Source organism: Pyrgilauda ruficollis, unplaced genomic scaffold (genome assembly GCF_017590135.1).
Source record: "Pyrgilauda ruficollis isolate IOZ18807 unplaced genomic scaffold, ASM1759013v1 scaffold2, whole genome shotgun sequence".
Classification (NCBI taxonomy): Eukaryota; Metazoa; Chordata; class Aves; order Passeriformes; family Passeridae; genus Pyrgilauda; species Pyrgilauda ruficollis.
In genome coordinates this window covers 16,881,318-16,903,815 of record NW_024519206.1, presented here as the reverse complement: position 1 = coordinate 16,903,815, position 22,498 = coordinate 16,881,318, and the positions used below count along the sequence as shown (strand labels likewise).

General features: G+C 44.6%; 2 protein-coding genes across 7 annotated transcripts in view; one reads left to right on the top strand and one right to left on the bottom strand.

Moving 5' to 3' along the window:
* The first annotated feature begins 54 nt into the window (after positions 1-54).
* On the top strand, positions 55-13,191 carry NKIRAS1 (NFKB inhibitor interacting Ras like 1). Of its 3 annotated transcripts, none has more exons than XM_041466390.1 (5): positions 55-228; positions 801-894; positions 1,603-1,727; positions 9,485-9,726; positions 12,552-13,191. In XM_041466390.1, the coding sequence occupies exons 3-5, from the start codon at positions 1,634-1,636 to the stop codon at positions 12,789-12,791; spliced, it is 576 nt and encodes a 191-aa protein (XP_041322324.1). In that variant the 5' UTR covers positions 55-228; positions 801-894; positions 1,603-1,633; the 3' UTR covers positions 12,792-13,191. The 3 variants fall into 3 exon arrangements, with proteins under 3 accessions (XP_041322324.1, XP_041322325.1, XP_041322323.1); XM_041466391.1 differs by lacking the exon at positions 55-228 and adding an exon at positions 387-404; XM_041466389.1 differs by lacking the exon at positions 55-228 and having other exon boundaries at positions 458-894.
* A 3,376-nt stretch (positions 13,192-16,567) lies between these two features.
* LOC121352944 (ubiquitin-conjugating enzyme E2 E1) overlaps positions 16,568-22,498 on the bottom strand; it is a 45,909-nt gene continuing 39,978 nt past the window's right edge. For all 4 annotated transcript variants that reach the window (XM_041466384.1, XM_041466385.1, XM_041466386.1 and 1 more), the window contains 2 exons: positions 18,382-18,529; positions 16,568-17,491 (listed from right to left, as the gene is read on the bottom strand). In XM_041466384.1, the coding sequence (XP_041322318.1) occupies positions 17,394-17,491; positions 18,382-18,529 (246 nt within the window). In that variant the 3' untranslated portion in view covers positions 16,568-17,393. The remainder of the gene's footprint in view (positions 17,492-18,381; positions 18,530-22,498) is intronic.

Below are 22,498 nucleotides of genomic sequence, written 5' to 3'. Positions count from 1 at the left end.
CCCTGAAAAGAAGCCTTAAAAAATATATCTCTAAAATAATAATTATTTTAAAAATCGTAAGATTATGAGGAAGGGCTGAGGGAGCTGGGTTTGCTTAGTTTCGAGAAGAGGAGGCTCGGGGGGAACCTCATCCCTGTCTGAAAGGAGAATGTAGTGAGGCTGAGGCCGGTCACTTTGCAGGGAGAGGACCAGAGGAAATGGCCCTAAGCTGAGACAGGGGGGACTCAGGTTAGGTATTAGGAGAAAATTTTTCACTGTTAGGACAGTCGGGCATCGGAATAGGTTGCCCAGGGAGGTTGTGGAGTCACCATCCCTAGAGGGGCTTAAGAGGCATCTGGATCTGGTGCTGGATGATGTGGCTTAGTGGTTGCAGTGGTTGATGTTTGGACTGGATGATCTAAGAGGTCTCTTCCAACCTAATGATTCTATTATATTCTCTTCTAAATAATAAATGCTAAGGGAGAAAAAAAAAAGCCTTAAAACCAATCCTAAAACCTGATCAGCAGAGGGCAGGGAGAAGGCACCATGGAGTCCCTGGTTCTGCAGGCCCTGGCTTTACCCACTGCTCCTGTCCCTGCTCCCCTCCCTCCTGCATATGGCACAGCACAGGTTGGATGGGGTGTTGAGTGACCTGGTCTGAGTGGTGGCATCCCTACCATGGCAGGGGGCTGGAGGGAGAGGATCTTGAAGCTGCCTTCCAACCCAAGCCATTCTATGATTCTATGAGTTAGGTTTTCCTAGCCTGCAAGTCCTTTCTTCCTCCCCACCTGCGGCTGCAAGAGGACCTTTCTGTTTTTCAGTGTATGCTTTTCTGAGCACCCTGGCTTGTGAAGCATTACCTGGTTAAACTGGAATTGAAGCAGGACAACGCCAGCCCCTCCTGGTCCAGAAAAGGTACTCTTCACCTCTCTTTGTGGGAAGTGGCTGCAAACAGCAGAGTCAGGGCCTGCTGCCCTGCCATGGCTCGCTGGCAGAGGGAAGTGCCCCAAGCTGCTGGATGCCTCCTGCTAGAACCACCCCCCACCCACCAAACTGCTTTAAAGCCAACCAAAAAAACCTGCTTTCTGCCTTTGCTTTCCTGTGCTTCTGCCTTTAACGCTCCTGTTTTGTAGCTCCTCGTCCATAAAAGCTAGAAACTTTCTATCAGCAGAACAAAAGGGGAGGAACCACCATTTTCTTGCCACCACATTTCCAGAGGCCATCCTGGTACCATGAGATACCATCAAGCCCACTGCAAACCCAGGAAGCCCGATAACGCCGTGCACACACACGCCAACAAACACAGCCCCTGCCCCGGGGGTGTGCATGCTCCAGCACTCCCGGTCTCCCCAAACCTGACAGGACGAGTGTCGAGGCTGCAGGCAAGCATCAGCACCACTGGCAGCAGCCTAAAACCTGAAAAAATAGTGTGGGAGGAAACTCTAGTCCTAAAAATATCAGTTGCTGGCGAGCGCTGGGAGGGAGCTGTGCCCCCGCTGCTTCACGCTTTGCCTTGCGCCTTCCGTGGGCTCGGCTCCCACCCGTGCCCATCCCCATCCCCATCCCCATCCCCATCCCCATCCCTGTGCCGTGCCAGGCTCACAGCCTCCCGTGTCTGCACAGGGCTCCACCGTGGAACCGGCCCTCGGGAAGCATGGGAAAGGGCTACAAGGTGGTGGTTTGTGGAATGGCCTCGGTGGGAAAGACTGCGATTTTGGAGCAGCTTCTCTATGGAAAGCATACTGTTGGTGAGACATTTTTACTTTTGGGGGGAGGTTGTTTCCTTTTCTAGCATCTTGGTCGGTGTGGGCCCCAAAACACCAATAATGGAGGACTGCGATCTGCACTGAGGTGAAGGAGGAAATTAATATGGTTTTGTGTAGCATCTCTGGGCTGCTCTTAAAATTCACAGTCCCTTGCTTATGGATTTTTAAAGGAGTCGTGGAGAAGAACCCATTCCATGATGTTCCCAGTAATAAAACACAAGAATGTTTAAAAAGAAACAAACACTGAAAGTAGGTGTTGTGCCTGCTGCGTATTTACAAAAGAAATATCTTGTCCCTGAAAGATGCCGTGGATGTCTGAAAAATAAATAGCTGTCACATGATGAGTGTAGACACTGTTTAGACTTTTGTTTCATCTTCTTAAATCTTTATTTTACTTGGTTTTGGCTAACATTTAATCAAAGCTCTGGAAAGAAAAACAGCTCAGCTTTAGGTTTCACGTTCTCTGCTGAATTTTGAAGGCCAAGTGTCTCCACTCTCTAAAAAATCCCCATGGGGAAAACAGACTTGACAGAGGAACAGGGGATGCCTGATATTTGCTGTGCACAAAAGAAAGGGAACAAAGGCAGAGCCTGCATGTTTCCCTCTATTTCCACATTTGGCTTTGAAAGGAAGGGCAATGATCATCAGGCTGACAGTTTATTCCTGCCTCACCTAGAAACAAGGGGTGGCACCAGGGCTTTGACAGGAGATGTTTAGTCACTTTGCATTTTTTTCTTGAGCCGGTAAATTACACATTGGGATAAGTTGTTGGATAAACACAAGGATTTCTAGCATGGCGCTTTGCAGCACTGCACCTTTAAAATGTGTGGATGGGAGGAATTTGCTGGCAAAGCGTGATACAGAACTGTGTGCTAATACCCGTGTTTAAAAGGAGGATTTCCTCTAATGTTGCAGCAACATCTGTTTCCAGCATCCTACTGAGTGCTAGGCACGTAGCCCCGTGTAGTTTTCAACATGAAGGTTGCAAAGCTTTACAGGCTGAAGGTTTTTCCCTTTGCTGCCGCCCTGCCTCTCCTCTGTGCCGGACTGGGTGACTGTCAGAGACACCCGAGCAGCACGAGCAAGGCCACGTTACTTAAATCGTATTGCCTTGCATTAATTCCTGCCTCCTATTAGCAACCCCGGCAGGAAGGATATTCGGGTGTTGCTGATCAGAGGAGCTATTTATGGAGCCAGCCATGTACATGATTATACAACGTCATGGACTCTGGCTGACATAACCGGAGGGAGGCCTCGTGCCTGGGGTTTAGCCGTGGGTGTCCCTCTGTCACTCCCAAATGCCCTGCTCCAGCTTGGCCATTGAGCAACACAGACCTCCCCCCTGTCTGCCCTGCACTTAAAAAGATCATTTTGCCTTGCCTGCAGCTCTGCTCTTATTTTTTGGAGTTACTGGTAAGGGAAGGAACAGCTGATAGCAGATGGAGAGTGCAAGGGGAGAAGGAAGAAGGTAGTTTCCTGTTTTCTGTGATTTTGGTCAAGTCATATTCCTAAGACATTCTGAGAAAGAGGGCAAGTAGCAGAAACAAGATGAGGATATGGAGAGGGTCATTACGGAGCTGCTGCACCCCCAAGAGATGATTTCCCATGGCCCAGCAATTTTGATATCCCTTACACAGGCCATCAGGCACATTTGAGGGGATGGACCAACAAGCTTGTGATTTTGGCAGTCCTGCTGGGTGGTCACCATCCTCCCTGCCTCTTCCTCAGCACATAGGCAGTTGTGGCAGGGGTTGCCTGGAGTATGGGCTGGTGGAAATGGTTCCCAGAAGACCTTCAGCTACTGTTCCACTCTGTATTGATTTAGCTGCTGAATTGCAGGGGCAGGATGCCATTGTGAGGATCTCACTACACAAAGACATAGTTTGAGGAATGGTGAGTCTTTGACTGCTCCTTAGCTGAGCTGCTTTAAACTGCACAATGGTGCTACCATTGCAGGGTCGGCCCTTCCACACCTGAAACATGATTACAGGATCCTGATCCTCGTTTCCTAAAGTTTGTGAGCTCCAGAAAGCTGATATGTACATCTTGGCTGCTGGCCTTTTTGGCTGGAGGCAAGAAGGGACTAGTGTGTTTGCTGAAAGCCTGTCGGTTCAGAGCCAACTACCAAGGCAGCTCACCAGGCATGGCAACATGGACACAAGCTGTTTCAAAACCTGTGCTTCCTGACTGACGTCAGGAACAGCTCTGCGGCCGCTCCAAGGGCCCAGGAGCCGTGGGGAGGATGGCCGAGCCAACAGAGGGAGTCTTTCCGTTCTGATAGCAGGCACATGCCCCTCTCAGTGACAAGAGGCACGCTAGAATTTGGTTGGAGGCTCAGAGCACAAGGTCTGCTGCCATTCTCCGAGGTGTCACAGCCCCTGTCACGAGGGCCTCCTCCTGGCTGTAAATCAGCCACAAGTCTGTCAATGCTCACGTGCCTCCTGTTGACTTTCCTGTAAAAACTTGGTTGGAGGCTCAGAGCACAAGGTGTCTCCGAGGTGTCACAGCCCCTGTCACGAGGGCCTCCTCCTGGCTGTAAATCAGCCACAAGTCTGTCAATGCTCACGTGCCTCCTGTTGACTTTCCTGTAAAAAGGAGTGGTGGCACAGCTGGTGTCAGGGAAGTGATTAGAGTCCTTGGAGGTTTCACGCTGCTATGTAAAGCCCTTGGCTTTGAGCCCGTGCTCCTGGCTGTGTGCTTGGTGATGGTGCTGTAAACCCAGTTGCACTGTTTCTTTTCCTAGAAAAACAAGCACCTTCAGGTCTCCCTGGTTTGTCATGGATGAAGTCCCTGAGTGCCGCTGTTACTTACGTGGCCAGCAGCTAACAGTCTTGCAAAGGCACTGAGATTGCTTGAGTCAAAGAGGAAAAAGTACTCAGGAAGGAGGAATACCCCCAAAAAGGGCTATCTGTGTCCCTGTAGCGTGTGAGCAATGATGTCTCATACTGGATTTTGTGCTAGGCTTTAAACTGCAAGGGAATTTGCCTTGTGTCCCAAGATGGGAAAGGAGAGGACAAATAAATGAGAGACACTCTCAGAGCCATGTAAAATAATGTAGCTATTGCAAGGCAGACACTCTCACCAAACTAATACAAGGAATTAGAAAAAAACCGAAAGGAAATGTTTGAAATGGGTGCAGATTTAGCATTGAGTCATGTAGGGACTATATATTGCCATAGGTCAGGGCAAATCGTTGCTGAGGATTGCACATGTGTATGTGGTACATATACAGGTACAGCAGTGTGCCCAGGTGGCCAAGAAGGCTGATGGCAGCCTGGCCTGTACCAGAAATGGTGTGACCAGCAGGGCCAGGGCAGTGATCATCCCCCTGTGCTCAGTCTGATGAGGCAGCACCTAGAATCCTGTGTTCAGTTTTGGGCTCCTCTCTACAAGAAAGACATTGTGGGGCTGGAGTGTGTCCAGAGAAGGAGAATTAAGCTGGTGAAGGGAAGGGTTTGGTACACTACTGTGATGAGGAGCAGCTGAGGGAGCTGGGAGTGTTCTGCCCAGAGAAAAGGAGGCTCTAAAATGGGACCTTATTGCTCTCTGTAGCTACCTGACAGGAAGATGTAGCCAGGTGGGGTCAGTCTCTTGTCCCAAGTAACGAACAGCAGGAAAAGAGGAAATGGCCTCAAGTTGTGCTAGGGGAAGTTTCGATTGGATATTAGGAAAAATGAGGGAAAGGCTACTCAGGCATTGGAGCAGGCTGCCCAGGGACCTGGTGGAATCACCATTCCTGGAAGGGTTCAAAAACCAGATATGGCACTTGGGGACATGGTTGAGTGATGGGCTTGGCAGTGCTGATTGAACAGTTTGACTCGATGATCTTGGAAATTTTTTTCAGCCTTAACTATTCTATGATTCAGTGATTGCCTGGTACCTGGGATGATCTCTCTTTTTGTGACTTAAATGTTGTGTTCATCCAAATCCTCCACCTTGCTGTCCTGAAGGGGCCAGTTTATCTCCTCAGTCATGAAAAGGGTCCTTGACTAGCAGCAGGAGATTGTCCCACTAAGTACCTGTGGTACCTGGCACTGCTTGGCCTGACCTCTCTTGACCAGGCTAGCAGGAGACTTTCTGGCTTAGCTTTGGTACAGGACATGTCTGTAAAGAAGATGGATATTTTTCCTTAAACAGTGTTCCTGTTCAGTGATGGTGCAGAAAGGAGTCTTTCTTCTGCCTTTAAAATATTTCTGGCCTTTCAGCCTACACTAAAACTTATCAGCTCAACAGGAGGAGATGAGAACTTTCCATTGTAGAAAACTTATCTCTGCCTCCTGGCTGTGTAAACAGCTGGCATGGTCACGTTATTCACAAGCAGCTACTTCAGATCCTCTTACTAGCTAGGAATGAAAACACCATATATTACTGTGGTAGGAGCCATAATGAGAGAAATTGCCTCACTTGTTCCAGCTGGAGGGATTTGGGTTTTGGCTTACACACTTTGGATGTGGAGGATAATTAACCTAATTATGCATTCAGAGAATCATAGAATTATTTGTGTTGGAAGGGACCTTAAAGATCATCTTCTTCCAACCCCCTTGCCGTGGGCAGAGACACCTTTTTACATCTTCACTCCTTAAATTAAAATTACCTGGTGATAGAGTTGCAGTCAGCTTTGCATTTTAGAAATAGATGAAAATGGAACTGAATGTATATAGCTGAATGTATATAGCTAAGCATGAAGACCTGGCTATTTGTTGGTGGGACCAGTACTTCCCTAGCAGCTAAATCTAATCACAACAGCTCCTCTTGAGGTTTGTCCAGCTCTTTCCCAAGTCAGGGATCCTCTGATACACTGTCTTTTGAGATTTAAATAAGAAAATCTGTTATTCTGCAGTTTACAAACATAAGGAATAGCAGGTTTTAGGAGCTCTTTGCTGAATTCCTCTGGAAAAGGGGAAAAAGAGATTACACAGGAGATCTTCAAAAGTACTCAAGAACACACTGAATTTGTACTGCATTAATGTTCAAGATCCAACTGGGAACTTCTGAATTTCCATCCCTCTTGAAATTTTGATTTACTTAGATATTTGCAGTTTATCTGCTGTGCCTAGCCTAAGTGTGCAGTATTAGTATATTGAGCCTTTTCTTTTCCTCATTGGGAAGCCACAAGGGGTTGGAACAACACCCAATTTGTGACGGAGGCTTCCCGTTGCAGTTCCTCTGTGGCAGCAGTTGGTAAAAAACAAAGACCTTTCTGCCTCTCCTAAGATTTGCACCAGCTAAGTAGGTGCTAGAGAGTGGCATCACTTCTGTCTATTCCTCCTTTCCCTCTCAATATTTTTTATATCTTTAGTTTTCAAAAGAAGTGTGACATTTGGCACTATGTTATTAGTTTCCCTTCACCCCTTCAACTTCTGAACCTGAAAGCTGGCCCACTGTAGTGCTCTGCTCCGTGGAAAAACTACTCAAACTGGCAGCAGGACAGGAACTTCCCAGCACAAGCTGCCCTTGCCCACCCAGGCAGCGGTGGTGGAAAGATGCCTGAGGATGCCAGTGAAGGGAAGGAGAATCAGGATCTTTGTGGCAGGGAGGATGGGATGGTGCCAGCACCTTTCTAGGACAATGACTAGTGTTGCTTCTCTTGCAACAACTTGCCTGACCCACTTTGAATGGAGACCTAGGGAGTGTTTGAATGGGATGCTACTAACAAGAAGTGTAAATGTCATTGTCAGCAAGATACATCTGGTACATGGTCTGGGCTTTAGGAGCAGGGCCTAGAATAAGGTGACACAGGTATTTCTAAAAATTTTCTATGTTTACTTAGGAAACTACTTGCATATACTCCCTCCCCCAGTGCATGTAGATGAAATTTCACCTCTGGAATGTGATACTGGTGCATAAATTTCAACTCCCTCCTAAGTGCCCTCCCTATTTCACATCAAAATTTGTTGCTCTATTCTGCTGAGTTAAGTCCCAGGTATTAAATTTTCCTCTTAGTTTTTAAATAGGATGTTAAAAGACGTACTTTTCACTGCTGCTTTTAATGCCATTAGGAAGCGATTGTCACAGGATAACAAGGATATATTAGAGGCTGTTGGATTACAGTGTAGCATTTAGAGGATGAAAAACTCTACAGTATTATTTGTTGCTTTTAAAAAAAGAAAGCTTAGGTACTTATGGTTCTTTCCTTCTTGCCAAAGCCATGTTTACTGATGCTAGATATTTCCTTGACCTGTCTGTACAATGCAGCAAGGCAGAGCAAGAATATAGTGCTGTGTCTAAACAACAGTGCCATATCCAGAAAGTGCTTTGTTACTACCTCAGTCTTTAAAAGTGCCTCTTTAACACATTCTACAATCACACAGGATGCATTTGTGCTTCTTCTTTTCATTAACCTTTGCTTTGTCCTTCTGTTCTTAGTTTTGCTCCCACACATTAGCGTGGCTATATTTGGAGGTGAGATAAATTAAATCTTTGGAAACCTAATAAGAGTTTGATCTATGAAGACTGCACAGAGAGGGGCAAAAAGAACAGCTTGTGCCACTTTCCTGCACAGGAATGCTGCATACATCATGGGAAACCATCAGCGTGGGTGGAATGCTTTAGCTTGTTTGTCAATGTGAAGTGTTTTGAATAGTGTCACTGAATATAGCAAAATCCTTATTTTCATAGGCCAGACAATCCCTTGTGTTTTCTTAAACAATACACTAAAAATGGTCCCTTTTTGGCAGACAAAGAGAATAAAGCAGGACTCATTATTGTAGTCCTGCAGCAGCAAACAATTGTTTATAGGAGTGCAGTGGAGGCAAAAACGTGGGTTGCAGAGGGCTTATATGAATACTTAAAACCAACTCTGAAAGTGGCCCAGCTACACTATACATAGATTGTCTCAACCTGCAACCTTATGCACCTGCATCCAGGAGGAACACAAAGCTAAGGTGATTGATGTGTTTTCAGGTTTGGCTTAGGAAAAAATAATTTTAATTAGTTCAAAGCAAGCTGCCTTGAATAACCTCACATTTACTGTGTGGAAAGGAGGAAGGAAGGAGGACCAGTATGCTGATAATCAGGGTGGACAGGTGATACACATATGAAAGCTTGTTACCTTGTGCATGCTCTTGCCTTGCAGTAAATGAACTTGTTCCTGTTAGCAAATCTGAGTAATTTTAAATCCCTAGGGGATGGAAAAAGCTCACTGTGTATTTGAGTAAATATAGTATGGAACTTTGTTTGCCTGCAAACATCCCTTTCTGGCTTAATTTCACGTATTGGTTAGTTATACCACTTAATACACATTCATTTCCAGAATTATTCCTTTGGCTCCTGCTTCTGCAGTATGATCCAGCTCATTATGAGGCAAAGAAGTAGGCTTAAGATGTTAGTACTTGACTATCTGGTGTTCCCTGGCTGTTGTTCCAAAAGGGTATGTTTGGGCAGGCTCGTTTTGCAGCATGTTTGGCACAGAACTGGTACAACTGGGTGGTTGGAGTTTGGAAAACTTGGGAGGAGAGCATATATTTTATCCTATTCTGAATGTGCATGTTGCATAGATTAATTTTACAGGCATAATCATGTGCTTACATATTAATGTATTTACAGTGGAAATAGCTAGTGCAGTCATCTATGAATACAGCCCTCCATGGAGATGCCAGGCAAGGTCAAGGCCTGGTCGAGTCACTCTGTAAAACACACACTGAAAGCTACTGTGGGGAAAAATTCTGCTGCACTGCAAAGAATTCTTATAGTGAGGCTGTACTTAGAGCAGTGGAACGTTCCTGCTTGTTTTCAAACAGGCTTAGAAGAGGGTGCCACAATGGAAGATGTGTATTTGGCATCGGTGGAGACAGACCGGGGCGTGAAGGAGCAGTTGCGGCTGTATGACACCAGGGGTCTGCAGGAGGGCGTGGAATTGCCCAAACACTATTTCTCTGTGGCTGACGGCTTCGTGCTGGTGTACGCCGTGACCAGCCTCGAGGCGTTCCAAAGAGTCGAACTGCTCAAAAGGGAGATCGATGTCTTCAGGGACAAAAAGGAGGTAAACGCGTGCTTGGCTAAATGCTGTATCAGTGATAGGAAGTTAAGGTCCCAAAGCCCAGCTTTTGTTTCTGTAAACGTTGTGTACAAAGGAAAATGAAGGTACCCACAGCTTTGGGCAACCCAGCCAAAAGGAGGCCTTCACATGCCAGGGAAGCTTAATTCACATGCCATGCAGGTCATGCAAAACGGTGGGGGCTTTTTTCCTCCTTATTTCCTGTGCTGTAGCTAAAATTGAGTCAGCTGAATGCACCAGCCAGGACAATTATGACTAATAAAACATATGGTCTACAGCAGTGCAGCTCATGTTTTTTTAGATATTGTACAGGGGAAGTCAAGTGCATAGAATAATGTAACGAAGGGTATTATCTTTGTTTGTTTTGTATTCATGTACTTGATGGCTTACAAACTAGTGTAATTGACAATGGGTCTCCCAGACATTAGTCAATTGGCAAAGCAGCTTTAATGTATTTTAACAACCATATTGAATCAATTCAATTGTGTGAAATGACTGCTCTATTTTCCCTTAGAAAGCAGCTAGTGTTTTCAGCTGACAGCGTTCCAGCTTAGCTAAACAAATATAACTTGCATGTGGCATTAGCATTACAGCTTTTCCTACAGTATCTATATTCTGGAGTAGTTTTCCCTGTTAAATGTCTTTAGCCTACAGCTTTCCAAATGCCTGTTTTATGCTGTTTAAAAGAAAAAAAAAAAGCATGAAGAATTAATTGGATAATGGTAGGGAGAGACTTTGCAAAAGTGTAACTTGTTTTGTACTGACAGCACACAGGGTGGTAGAGGAAGGCAGGCTCAAGTTTGACGGCAGATGAATGTGCAGTCACAGGAGAGGTATGTTAGGTGGTAGGGCTGGTGTGAGCTGCAGACTGTCATGTATATCAGGGACACAGGAGTCAAGCATAACTCCCCTGCAGGGCAAGGAAAGGTGGACAAGCAGGAAATTTTTCCCAGGCACTGTGTTTTGTGATGGCCCTGATTTGGTACTATACAGCATGTTGTAATGCAGAGAGGGAGTCACAGCCCCGACAGGATCTGTGTCCTGCTCATCTGTGTGACCTGTCAGAACTCTTCTCTCTCATTGCATGCAGGTATTTTAGAAAAAAAGCCAATTTGCTTATCCTTTTGGAGAGCTTAAAATTGTGATTCTGACTGAGAATCACTTTTTTAACACGTTTAAAAAAGCGGTGGCTACAGTAAGATGGATAAAATAGTTTTCATTCCTATGATTTCCATAAAAAATAGGCTTTAAGATGTACAAGGTGAGATCAGGAGTCCTACCTTAAGGTAAACTGTTATTCAGCAGATTAATGATCCTATGACCTAAAGACTGGGCTCTGCTAAAATGAATTCTTTACTGAATTGGGGATGTATCTCCACACATGGTTCTTCTGAGCTGGCAGAACTTCAACTCGTTGAGTGGCACAGTCCCCTGTTGTGTGGCAGATGACAGAAAGCAGTGATGGCTGGTTCCTTGCCTCTGCTGGCTGTGGGGGCTCTCCAGCACACACCTGAAAGCCTGGCCAAATTTTATACTAAATAGAGGTTTTGTTCTGTTACACTGACAGAGCTTTACCATAGCTAAAATTCAGATGGAGCATGCAGTAAATACACATGAAGATTATAGCTTCTTTCAAAGCCTTCACAGAGGGGGAAAATACCCCAAAGCAGCATTTTTCCAAACACCCTGGGACTGCTGTAGAAAAGAAAGGAAGTCTCAGACCTCACAGGAACAGGACAAATATCTCTAGCTGGAAAGAAGCAGAAGTCATTCTGGAGTTAGCCTGAACAGGAAAGAGCAAGCAAGTGTGGCCACAGCAAACCCCACAAATCATCATCAGGAGAGGACTTTATCACTAGATCTTTGTCAAGCCACTAGTGTGGAGATGAAAACAGAGTTTGACTAAGGACCTTGAACTAAAAATGTAGGCATGGTTTCCCCCTAAGAGCTGGTGCTGGTAAAACATTTTTAGAGAACAGTTAACTTAAAATAAGGAGAGGTAGCTTCACATGGCCAGCACTGCCTTTGGCACTTCCTAGAGCTGAAGCACTGGGACGGCTTCATGTACCTACTGAGCTCAGCCACGCTGGACTGTCTGGGTGACAGTGACACAAGTCACTGGATGCATCCTTACAACTGCAGATCTGCTCTTGAAACTGCTCCCCAGAGGATGCTGCTGGTGCTCATCTGTCCCTCTCAGCAGACTGTCCCCTTCAGCTCTTGGGGTGGCTTTTGGTGTCTGGGGCTGGGCAGCCAGCAGGGCTGAACTGGGAGAGGGGCCCCATAGCCCAGCCTGCCCGGGCTGCTGGCACGGTTGGCTTTATTTTTGTTATGGGATGGGGCTTGGGAAAGAAACAAATCGGGCAAAATCCACCACTGTGGGATCCAGGCCTTCTCTGCTGCTGTGCATTTTTTCATCTCTCAAGCATCTGCTGCTGTGACCTACTCGGATGTCATGCTCTTATCATTTGTCTAGGGCAGCTCAATTGCCAAGTAAGTGGAGAATAGGGCTGTTTAACTTTGGATCTCTTGGCTATTGTTTCCCTTCAAGCAATCATTGAGGGCCAGAGTGGGGTATCAAGAAGGGGAAGTCCTGCATATCCTATGATTAAAACAAGCTTCCCATCCATAAGTAGATGAAGCTAATTCAAATCCCAGACCCTGATATTCCAATCTACATGCAACTTACTTTGTGCCAGTGCTAAGTTACAGAACAAGAATTAACTGTGTTGCTGCTTGTCCACTGTTTAAAAGGATGGTGACTGGTGGATGCTTTTGGTATCAAGCTCACCCTCTTGTTTGGTTTGTAGGTTGCAGTTATTGTCTTGGGGAACAAAACTGACCTCCTGGACCAAAGGCAAGTGGAAACAGAAGCAGCACAGCAATGGGCAAGGGCTGAGAAAGTGAGACTGTGGGAAGTGACTGTGACAGATCGGAAAACACTGCTTGAACCCTTCACCTTCTTAGCTAGCAAACTGTCGCAGTCCCAGAACAAATCAACATTTCCCTTGCCTGGAAGGAAGAGCAAAGGGAATAACTGTGAAAACTAGACTAGCTTAGCATTGTCTCCTGCTGCCAGGTCACAGTCTAAGTCCTTTTTGTGCCATTTGCTTCTTGCAGTTTCACTTAAAGCAATAATATCATTCAGCAATAAAATCAGCAAGCTTATAGCTAAGAGGTATCCTTCCTTCTCATAGACTTGGCTTGGAAAGGCTGCTGGTGGTAAAAGCCTCAAAAAGCACTTTAGGAGAGCAGTTATTTTGTAGTCAGGGTTATGGAGGAGGAAGTTTTAGATGGATACCTCTCTAGCAGGGGCTTTTACTATGCCTGGATACAGCCATGTTGAGGGACAAATCAACAAGCTTACCAGTATATAATCCCCCTGCACATCTATAGCCTGTAGTCACAAAAAGTATTAGCTGCAATAAAGCATTCAATTTGGAAAGGTGATATATTTGAAATGGCAACAATTCTTTTACCTTGACCTTAAACAGGGCCACAGGGCTTTTTGGTGCTGCAAGAGGCTGAGATCAGTGTCTTGCTGTAGGAGAAGGATATAGAGCAGGAGGAACAATTACCAGATTTAGTCGCTGATGTTTTGCTAGTGTCTGGAAGAAAAAAAAAAACATCCCACACATCTTCTGGGAAATACCCCAACATGAACCTTGTCAACAAAGTCTAGTAAGCAGTGCTTTCAGGTCAGGAATTCATTTGTGGAAACCAGAACAGCTCTCAGAGCACTCACTGATTGAACAACAACCTAAGGACAACATAGCTGTGGGCTTGTTCCAGTATGTCCACTACAAATCCCACAGGTGTCCCACATTCCCACAGGTGGTCATTTTACTGAGAATGATATGGATTAATTTTGTATAAGCTGGGCTCTGCTTAGGGCATGCTTACCTGGCTGCTCAAGCAAGCTGCAGCAATCCACCCTCCCTAGGCCAAGTAGCAGCTGGAACAAAGCACTGTATGACTCTGCAGGTGGGGCTAAGTAGGATAGGAGTCTGCCTGCCTTTTTGGAGAAGGCTGCCTTGCCTTTCTGCCTGGCAAACCTGTGTGCTGCAGAAATCTGCTGTCCCAGGCCAGCCTGGCAGTAAACTGAACAAAAGGGGATATACAGAGCGACAGAATGAGCAACTTTTCCCAGAGACAGGGACCAGTTTTTGGCATCTAACAACCTCCTGTACTAATTGATGCTAGCTTTTCTTTATATTTGAAGGCAAGAGAAGAGAGAGGAAGTACCCAGTTTCTGTATTTTCCACTAAATTAATCCTCTTTTGAACAAATACTGAGAATTTCACTGTGAATCAGCAAAACCACAAGCATTATTTGCACTGTCATATCATGACTGCTAAATAGTGTGCTTAATGATCACAATTAAGCTCATAGTATTGCTCTTCCTGAATACTGATTAATAAAGCCTGTCAGCATTACTAAAGTCTGTCAACATTATTAATGTCAGAGCAGCAGTACACTTCACTAAAAATTAAACAGGAATCTCTACCATTATAATGAAGGTAGACGAAACTGTTTATGTGCTTTGCTCAATATAGTTTGCATTGCTGTGGCCAAGGAATAAGATAAGAGAGCAATTATGAATGAGCAAGCTCTTGTAATGCCCTGCTAGGAACATACAATTGTTTCCACACCGCAGCTGAGTAAGCACAATAGCACGACCTCTGTGCACCTGGCCAGTAAGAGTCATTGTCCCCAGCGATGCTGCAGGATGACACTCCCTCCTCACTCATTTCCTACTGAACACACGTGTACTCCAGGCTTCTCTCTACCCAGAAGGCTCCGTATGTGCCTGCATGCTTGGGAAGCGGAGGTGACTTCAGAGCAGCAGTGGTTCCCCTCCTCACTGCAACCTCTTACCAAGGAAGGGGTCATGTTCCTCTTCTTCAGCTCTGCAGAACCCTTCTGGAAGGGACTTGAATCACCCTTGGATCAATCAAAAATCAAAATAAGTGAAGATGTCTACTAACAGCACATCACTAAAGCTGACCTTGAGCCAAGGGAGTGCAGGTTGACAAGTCAGAATGAACTTAAAATGCTTGGAGATGGAAAGAATGGGGATGACTGGTTCCTGTCCAGCTCTGCATGCTGCAGACTTGGTGCCAATTCTTCTGCCAAGACTGATGTCACCTGTAGGCTGCCAGAGCTGTGCAGTGCAAGTGCAGCTTGCTCACTTGCTCCACTGGACTCCCAGGACTTGACAGTGTTTTAAAACAGGCAAGAGAAACAGTATCTTCTAAATGACTAAGGTAATTTTTCCAAATAGGCTACATAAAGGCAAACACATTTTCTTTGATTTGGCTAAATGTAGAGTTTAAATAATTCGAGGCATTCAGATAAAAAAAGAAATCACCACCATTTTCTTTCATAAACTTACTCTGATGTTTTTCTAAATATCATAGTGTTTTACTGAGAAGTGATGGAAAATCTAGTGTCTCCTCTGCAAATGATATGCACACAGTGGCTGGTACTGAGTAAAAATGAAACTTGCTGTAGTAGAGTTTTACACAGGGCAAATAAGCAAAGTACAGAGTATAATGTAGTAGCTAATGGGCAGAACATTTATTTCGTTCTTCCTGTTCCACTGACTCAAACCCTGTTCTAGGTTACTGGGATCACTTACCTTCTGCAAAACCAGAGTCACTTCACGAGATAATGGAAAAAGCTTATTATAATGAAGAAAAACAAATTAGTAAACTAAACCATCTTTCTCTATTCCTCTAAAGCCTCTACCCTGCTGAATAAACACTGTACAAATCACTCGCCCCCACCAGTTACAACAGTTAATTTGACATGTCCTGGTGGTACAAAGAAAGAAGCTGGCAAAAAACTACTGAGATTAAGCCATTTACCTCTTTACTCAGTAGAGGAGAAGGAAAGATCACCAGAGGTGCTCCTAGTGTGATGTAGCTATGTGCCAAACAGGTAAACAGCTGAGGGAGTTCATACACCAAAACATGCACTGTGTCAAATGACAGCAGTTCAGCTGATGGGGTACAGTGCTACTACCCACCCAGCGAGGGAAAGAACACCTCAAATTAACAGATTACTTTGGGCCAAGTTAGATTTGCTTTGTATCTAGATAGGAAGAGAATATGTAAATTAAATACAAACAGAATTTATTTAAAGTACCAAGCCAAGTCTGAGAGCGCAGGTGACCACCCTGCACTCACGAGAATGTCGCGAGGTGAAGCACTTGCCATGAAAAATGAATCTGTGCTTCCGGCCTTTACCTTAAGGGAGTGGTCAGAAATGCCATACCCACGATTAACTGCCCTGTTGCTACACACCTCAATGCAAACACTATGTCTCTAGGAGATAATCTTTATAGGTAGTTAAAGGATGTACAGATACTCCTTTACAGTATTGTCTGCTACCTTACCAGGACCGATTCCTAGTGTGTCCTGGTGTGAATAGACCACTCCACCAGAAAAGCATCAAGACATTCTTTTCTTCCTTTTACTTCCTGCCTCTTTCCGTTCCAGATAGCTTACACTTTTCTAGTTGTACTTTCAAACAACATGTCAGTCCTGCAGAGGCAACACTGTGAAAATTTAAGCTAAAAAGTATCTACTGTGGACTCTGTGGCAAGCTACCTCCTCATGGCCAGGTCCCTGCACAACACCTAGTGAACAGTTGTAAAGGTCTTATGCTGTCATTCACTGTGTGGTTGTCTAGAAGTGTCTTCCTAAAATAGCAGCAGTCAGTGCACTCACCTGCAGATCTCCCTTGTCCTTAACCACAGCATAAATCCTCCAAAGCTTACAGAGACACCATTCTGGCAAAATGACAAAGGACTAAGCAGAAATCTTTTCTTCTTCTTTTTTTTTCTATTTTTTAAACATCTTTTTATTAGCACAGTAACAAATGCAGACTTAAGTAGCCCACAACATACAACCAATCCACTGAGTGACTCCTATTCCACACCTTACAGTTAAACAGCTTAAGGTATTTCACTACAGGTTACCGTAAGTCCTGATTAAACCCTTTATTCTTTTCACAAAGATAGATTGGCTTATAAAATAATACATTAACTACTTCTCATTTAATATATGAGGCCATATATCCACCTCTCCATATCACAGATCATGAGATGACAGTCTTTAAAAAGGATTTGTTAAATACCAATGTGCCCTCCATAGGGAAAAACAATTCCAACATCTTTTTACAAAAAAAAAAAAAAAAAAAAGAAACTCAACTCAGAACAAAATAAATCCCTCAAACCCAAACAAACAAAAAGCAGAAACAGTGTGTAGAGTCTTGAAAGGACTTTTACATAAATGTCAACCTATGTACCTGTACAAAATTAAGCTGTTTTAATCTTTTACATATTGCAAGCAAACTGAAAACCAAAGAAGTCTAAGAAGTTTACATTCTTCTCGGTACTATATGTGAGCTAATATTGCTGAACTAATTACAGTCTTAAAGTATGCTATTCCAAATCCTAGCTGTCTACTGTAGCAAGATACCTTAAGTTACAACAACAAAATCTTAGGAAATAAAAGACTGAATAAAATCTGTTATAGAAATACCCTACTCTTTACCAGCACCCTCCCACCCCCCCACCCCTTCAAAATCATAAGCAGCTCTTTCCATCACAGACAAATAATGTAAGAGTTTGACGAAAATCCAATTTATGTAGCGTATCTTTTGGTCCATTGTCTGGCCATTCTGTCATGCTCTGCTCTGTTAGTCATATACTGAGTGGCAATGCTTCCAACCAGGGGGTCAGCTGAAAAGGAAACACACCGCTTATTTCAGACAAGTTACCCAATAAAAGCTTTTAAATAAAGCTGAAGTGTAAATTTCATACAAGGCAAACACAGAGGTAAGGTACACTGTAACAACCTAAACATTGATGATCTGCATCTTCTCTGATTTTGTGTATTTATGGTGATGTACTAATCTGTAATTTAATAGTGTGAAATGCCAATAAAGTTTTAAGAAGTTTAAGACACAACAATCAGTCATATTTTGCATTACTGACGGTTTTCACCAATTCATGAGTTTCAGGTTTATTTTATTCCTTCTAAGGGTGCCTAAGATACTCATGCCAAGTGTACTTGTAACATTGTAAAGATGCCTTCTAGGAAAGATGAAATCTAAAGAAGGGGTTTAGTACAAGTACACTGTGAAATCTGGCCTTTCTCTCCTCTTTAGACATATAAAAATGCAACCTGTCAAATAACTTTGGAAACGAAGACATATTCTTCTTAACTCTTGTGGACAGCGGGTGGGTTAGAGCAGCAGTGATCACCACTTGTGGCATAGTTGGCCGCTTCTTTTAAATGGATGATGGAAAGTAAAAGGTCAACCCCCTGTTTTCAGAACTGTTTGTGGCTCTTCAAGCTCTGTTACTGAATTACGGTAGCCCTACAGACCAGCGAAGGGCTGCGTTTGGAAGGAGCTTTCATGTACAGGAGGATCATTTGTTTCCCCATGGGTCGGCCTGAGGAGCAGTGAACAGCAGGTTGGTAAGGGATATCTCCCTCCACCACCTCCAGCCCCTCTCCGACTGCCCTGGAGAGGGAAATGTGCTCCACCGGAGCAAGAGCTGAGCTGACCATACCAATGGAGTGAGGAGGGCCACGTTATTTACGTGCAAGGCACAGGTAAACTTACCGGGGTTACAGTCTGTGAGGAGGGAGCAGATGGAGAGGAGAACTTTAGAAATGGTTAACGCTGGACTCCAGTTGTCTTTTAAAATGTCCAGGCAGATGACGCCTTGGCTGTTAATGTTACAGTGGTAGATCCTTGTCCGGAACGTTACCTGCAAGAGAGGGGTGTGAGCGAGTGTGCCGGGGTGCCACAGACTGTGGGGAGGGCCAGGACAGCAGCACCAAGCGGGGGAGCGAAGCAGCGCCGGGCGCACCGGGCCGAAACGCGCCGGGCTCCCCGGTTCTGACCCGCGCCGGGCTCCCCGGTTCTGACCCGCGCCGGGCTCCCCGGTTCTGACCCGCGCCGGGCTCCCCGGACCGACCCGCGCCGGGCTCCCCGGTTCTGACCCGCGCCGGGCTCCCCGGACCGACCCGCGCCGGGCTCCCCGGTTCTGACCCGCGCCGGGCTCCCCGGGCCGCCGCCGCCCTCTCGCGGCGGAAAGAGGAAAGAGCCGGACTTAGAACAAAAATGAGTAACAGTCTCAGGAGCCGGCTTCCACGGTCAATGCGAAACCCAGGTCATAGTGGGTTTAATTTCGTTTTCCCACTTTTTTTTTTTTTTTGTTGTTGTTTGTTTGTATTAATTTCTGTAGGTTTGTTCCCAGTGACAAAAGGGCCCAGGGCCTTAACACCAGCATTTTTCTCCTTCTGGACTCCCAAGGATTTGTAAAATCCTTCGGACAGACCAAGGCACTTGGAATCACAGCTTCCATCACTTCTAAGAGGCTCAGCCATAGGAGGAGTTAGTTAGATTTACTTATTTTTATGATGTAACTGAGCTAGGCAACTTGCCACAGAAGCTATCCAAAAGGGAAACACAAGAAACACAAGCACAAGGAGCCGTGCTCAGAACACCACGGGACCTGCAGAGAGGCCTTACCCTGACTCACTGAGAGAACAGCGACAACCAGTTTGGTGCAATTTGCATGGATTAGGATTAGGAGCATGAATAAAGGCTGGTGGGTTCATGTCCTAAATCCTCAAAATTTGTCAGCTATCTTCTCTATCCACCCTAGAAATTTTATTGTCTGTTTATAGGTCACAGGAATATTTGCAAAACACACTTGGTAAGTGTATGGTATGACAAGAACACACCAGTGCTCTCTCTTGAGATGGGACCAGCCCACACATAAAACTTGCCAGTCAATCCTCATTTTTTCTACTGCCTTTCTGATGCAAAAAATTTGCCTGTGACCCTCACTCTCACAGGCGTGGGGAGCAGGCACGGGGTGGGGTGGCAGCTAGAGAAGCCTGGTGACTGGCATGTCCCCTTGCACTGAATCCATGCAGTGTTTCCAAGAATGCTCCCAATGCACAGAGCACATGGGCTATTTTTGGACTTGCAAAAGCGGTTACTTGTCACACAGGAGACACCCACACTGCATGCTTGGGGAGATTTTATGCTTTATTTCTTGTGAGCTGCTTGGATTTTGGATTAAAACAGGAAGCAAACAAAGGAAACCCCAAATCCCTGCACGTTTGCACATTATGGGGAAAACAGCAAAATGACTGCAAGAGAGCAGAGATGTGTTACCCTCCCACACCTTCTGCAAAAAGCTGCCACTCCAAAACCAAGAACTCCAGATGCTTTCCTAGGGAGCCTTGGAGATATAGCAGACACGAAGCCTAAATGACCTTTGTTTCCCAGATCATCTAATCTTCGGAGGAAAGGCAGCAATTACTCCCTGCAGTCATGTGTAAGTCCACGTGCACCAGCCTGAGCAGAGGGCGGATCTGCCTCTGCTGTACCTGCCCCAAGCCACACTGCTCAGGGCAAAACACATTCGTGGCATTTGCAGTTGCTGGCAATGGCTCTGCCTCCTGAGCAGCCTTCAGCCCAGCCCTGCTGCTTGCTCAGTATTTCTGTGTTTGACCTGCACCTTTGGTCTCCTTCCAAGAAGGTTTCTAACTGTAAGTGAGGTAACCATTTTGACAGTTTAAACACTTCCAGAAGGGGAAGCATGGAGTATTTCCAAGCTGATTCAATAAGGACCAAATTAACATAGGTCAACAGTTCTAATTTGTAAAGACAGAAAGTTGTTAATCCTGATTCTCAGCACAAAAGCTAAATAATTCTGTAGACAGCCTCTCAGTCCACTTAACTAATAACTGATAACAAAGTATGAATGCTGTTTGCCTTTAAGAGCAAGAGTTATTTTTAAATTATTTTTCATGAAGGAGGGGAAAGTGAAAATGAAAGAAGACTCCCATATACTTGCAGAACAGCCTGGTTCCTTAACACACCTTAAGATCCAATACTTAAGGGATATATCTGTGGCACTGAAAGCAGTTTTCTCCAGTTAGAGGAACTCTACCAAGCACTGTGGAAAAAAATCTAAATTTGTTTTCACTTTAGCAGCAACTCAGAACTAGGATGGTGTTAGACATGTGTACTCCAGCTGTTTGCCATTTACGATTTTAGCTGATGGCACAAAAGCCAGCAGTGCAGGGAAAGCAAATGGAACTGGAAGAGGGAAAAACTGGAGGCCCACTGGAAAACAAACAAAAATATTTAAAGTAAATGCTCATTACACCCTAAAGAGGGGAAAACTCCCTTACATCAATCTAGTACATTCAGACCAAAATCAAAAGAAACTGAGTTACTTGGAAGGTAGTGAAGAGAACAGCATGTGGAATAGCAGAAAAATATAGTGTAACTGAACAATCCTTTGGAAATGTCCCACCTGAGATTACATTAAGGCAGTAACTACATGGAGTTAAGCACAGCTTTTGAAAAAACATAAAAGACGCTAATCTCAACCTTACCCTGAAGTGATAGCAGAGGTTAATTTACACAAGCAGCAGAATAGGAGTGGGTGGAAGGAAGTGGTTAGAGGTTATTAATACAAATGATCAAAGCACACACCCCAGGTCAACACAAGCTACTGTTTTCACCTCAGTAAATGAAATCAAACCCAACTATAATGTAACTCTTGGGAAAATGTCCATTGTAATAGTACTAATACTGAACTCTTAAAGTCTAATTATACTTGTTTACTGGATTCTCCTAAATCCAGGCACACCCAGCACATGCCTGACTCATTTGCTATCTGAAATACAGGCAACACCAGAATACAACACAAAATGAGAAAACATAAAAAGCAGAGAACAGATTAACACTAACATTTTCAAGGTGTTGTATAGAATGCTCAATGAAAAGCAAAAGAACTCCATTATACATATTTAGGACATGAAAGAGAGTATCTGTCCCTGTACCAGATTTCTCCCACTGAAGTTCCTTGTACCGTGCAATGCATTTCCAAGTCAAATTTTAAGATCTTTCATTTCTCCAACTTCAAGCACAGTAGTGCAGCCCCTCTTAATATCCTTACAGGAATCTAAACATCACTTCTAGCAAAGTCTTTTTACTCTCCTACAGGAACTTCTTCTCCAAAAACATTTGCTCCAACATACAGAATCAAGCCCCCAGCTGGAGCTAGACTCAGTCCTCAAAACTACACCTGTATATCCTTCATCACATATCTCTAAGATGCTCATCAACCACACACCATTTGTCAGTGTTTATGCCTCAACACCTTCTTTCACACATATTCCTAAGGGCTTGGAAGCTTGCCAGGATGACCATTTTCACCTGATTTTATTTAAGAAAGTAAATCCTTTAATGGCATTTTAGTTTCAGGTTATGAACTGTGCTCAACTACAGGCACTTCACCATTGGGCAGCGCACCATGGCAGGAACTGTCAGGAGTTACCAAAGACTCAGAGAGATTTTTCTTCCACTGGTCTTACAGGGCTTACCAAGGAAGATTCAAGGGTTGCAAGTCCTTTTTCCTTACAGAGCTTCATCTTTCCAGAGATCAAGGCTTTTAAAATGACATTCTACTCTATTTTAAAATGACTCTACTGTTCTGTGAGTGCTTATCATCAAAGTGATATACACTGGATTTTGTGTCAACGAACTGTTTCTTTATTTTTTGCCCTAAAAGGCACTTACAGGAAGGCTACTGTAATTACATTAGCCTACCACTTAAACACAATCCACAGATGGTATTTACTCTCTACTGCAAGTAGTTGGATAGTCTAAAATCAACAAAATAGCAGAATAAAGCAGGAGCAATACA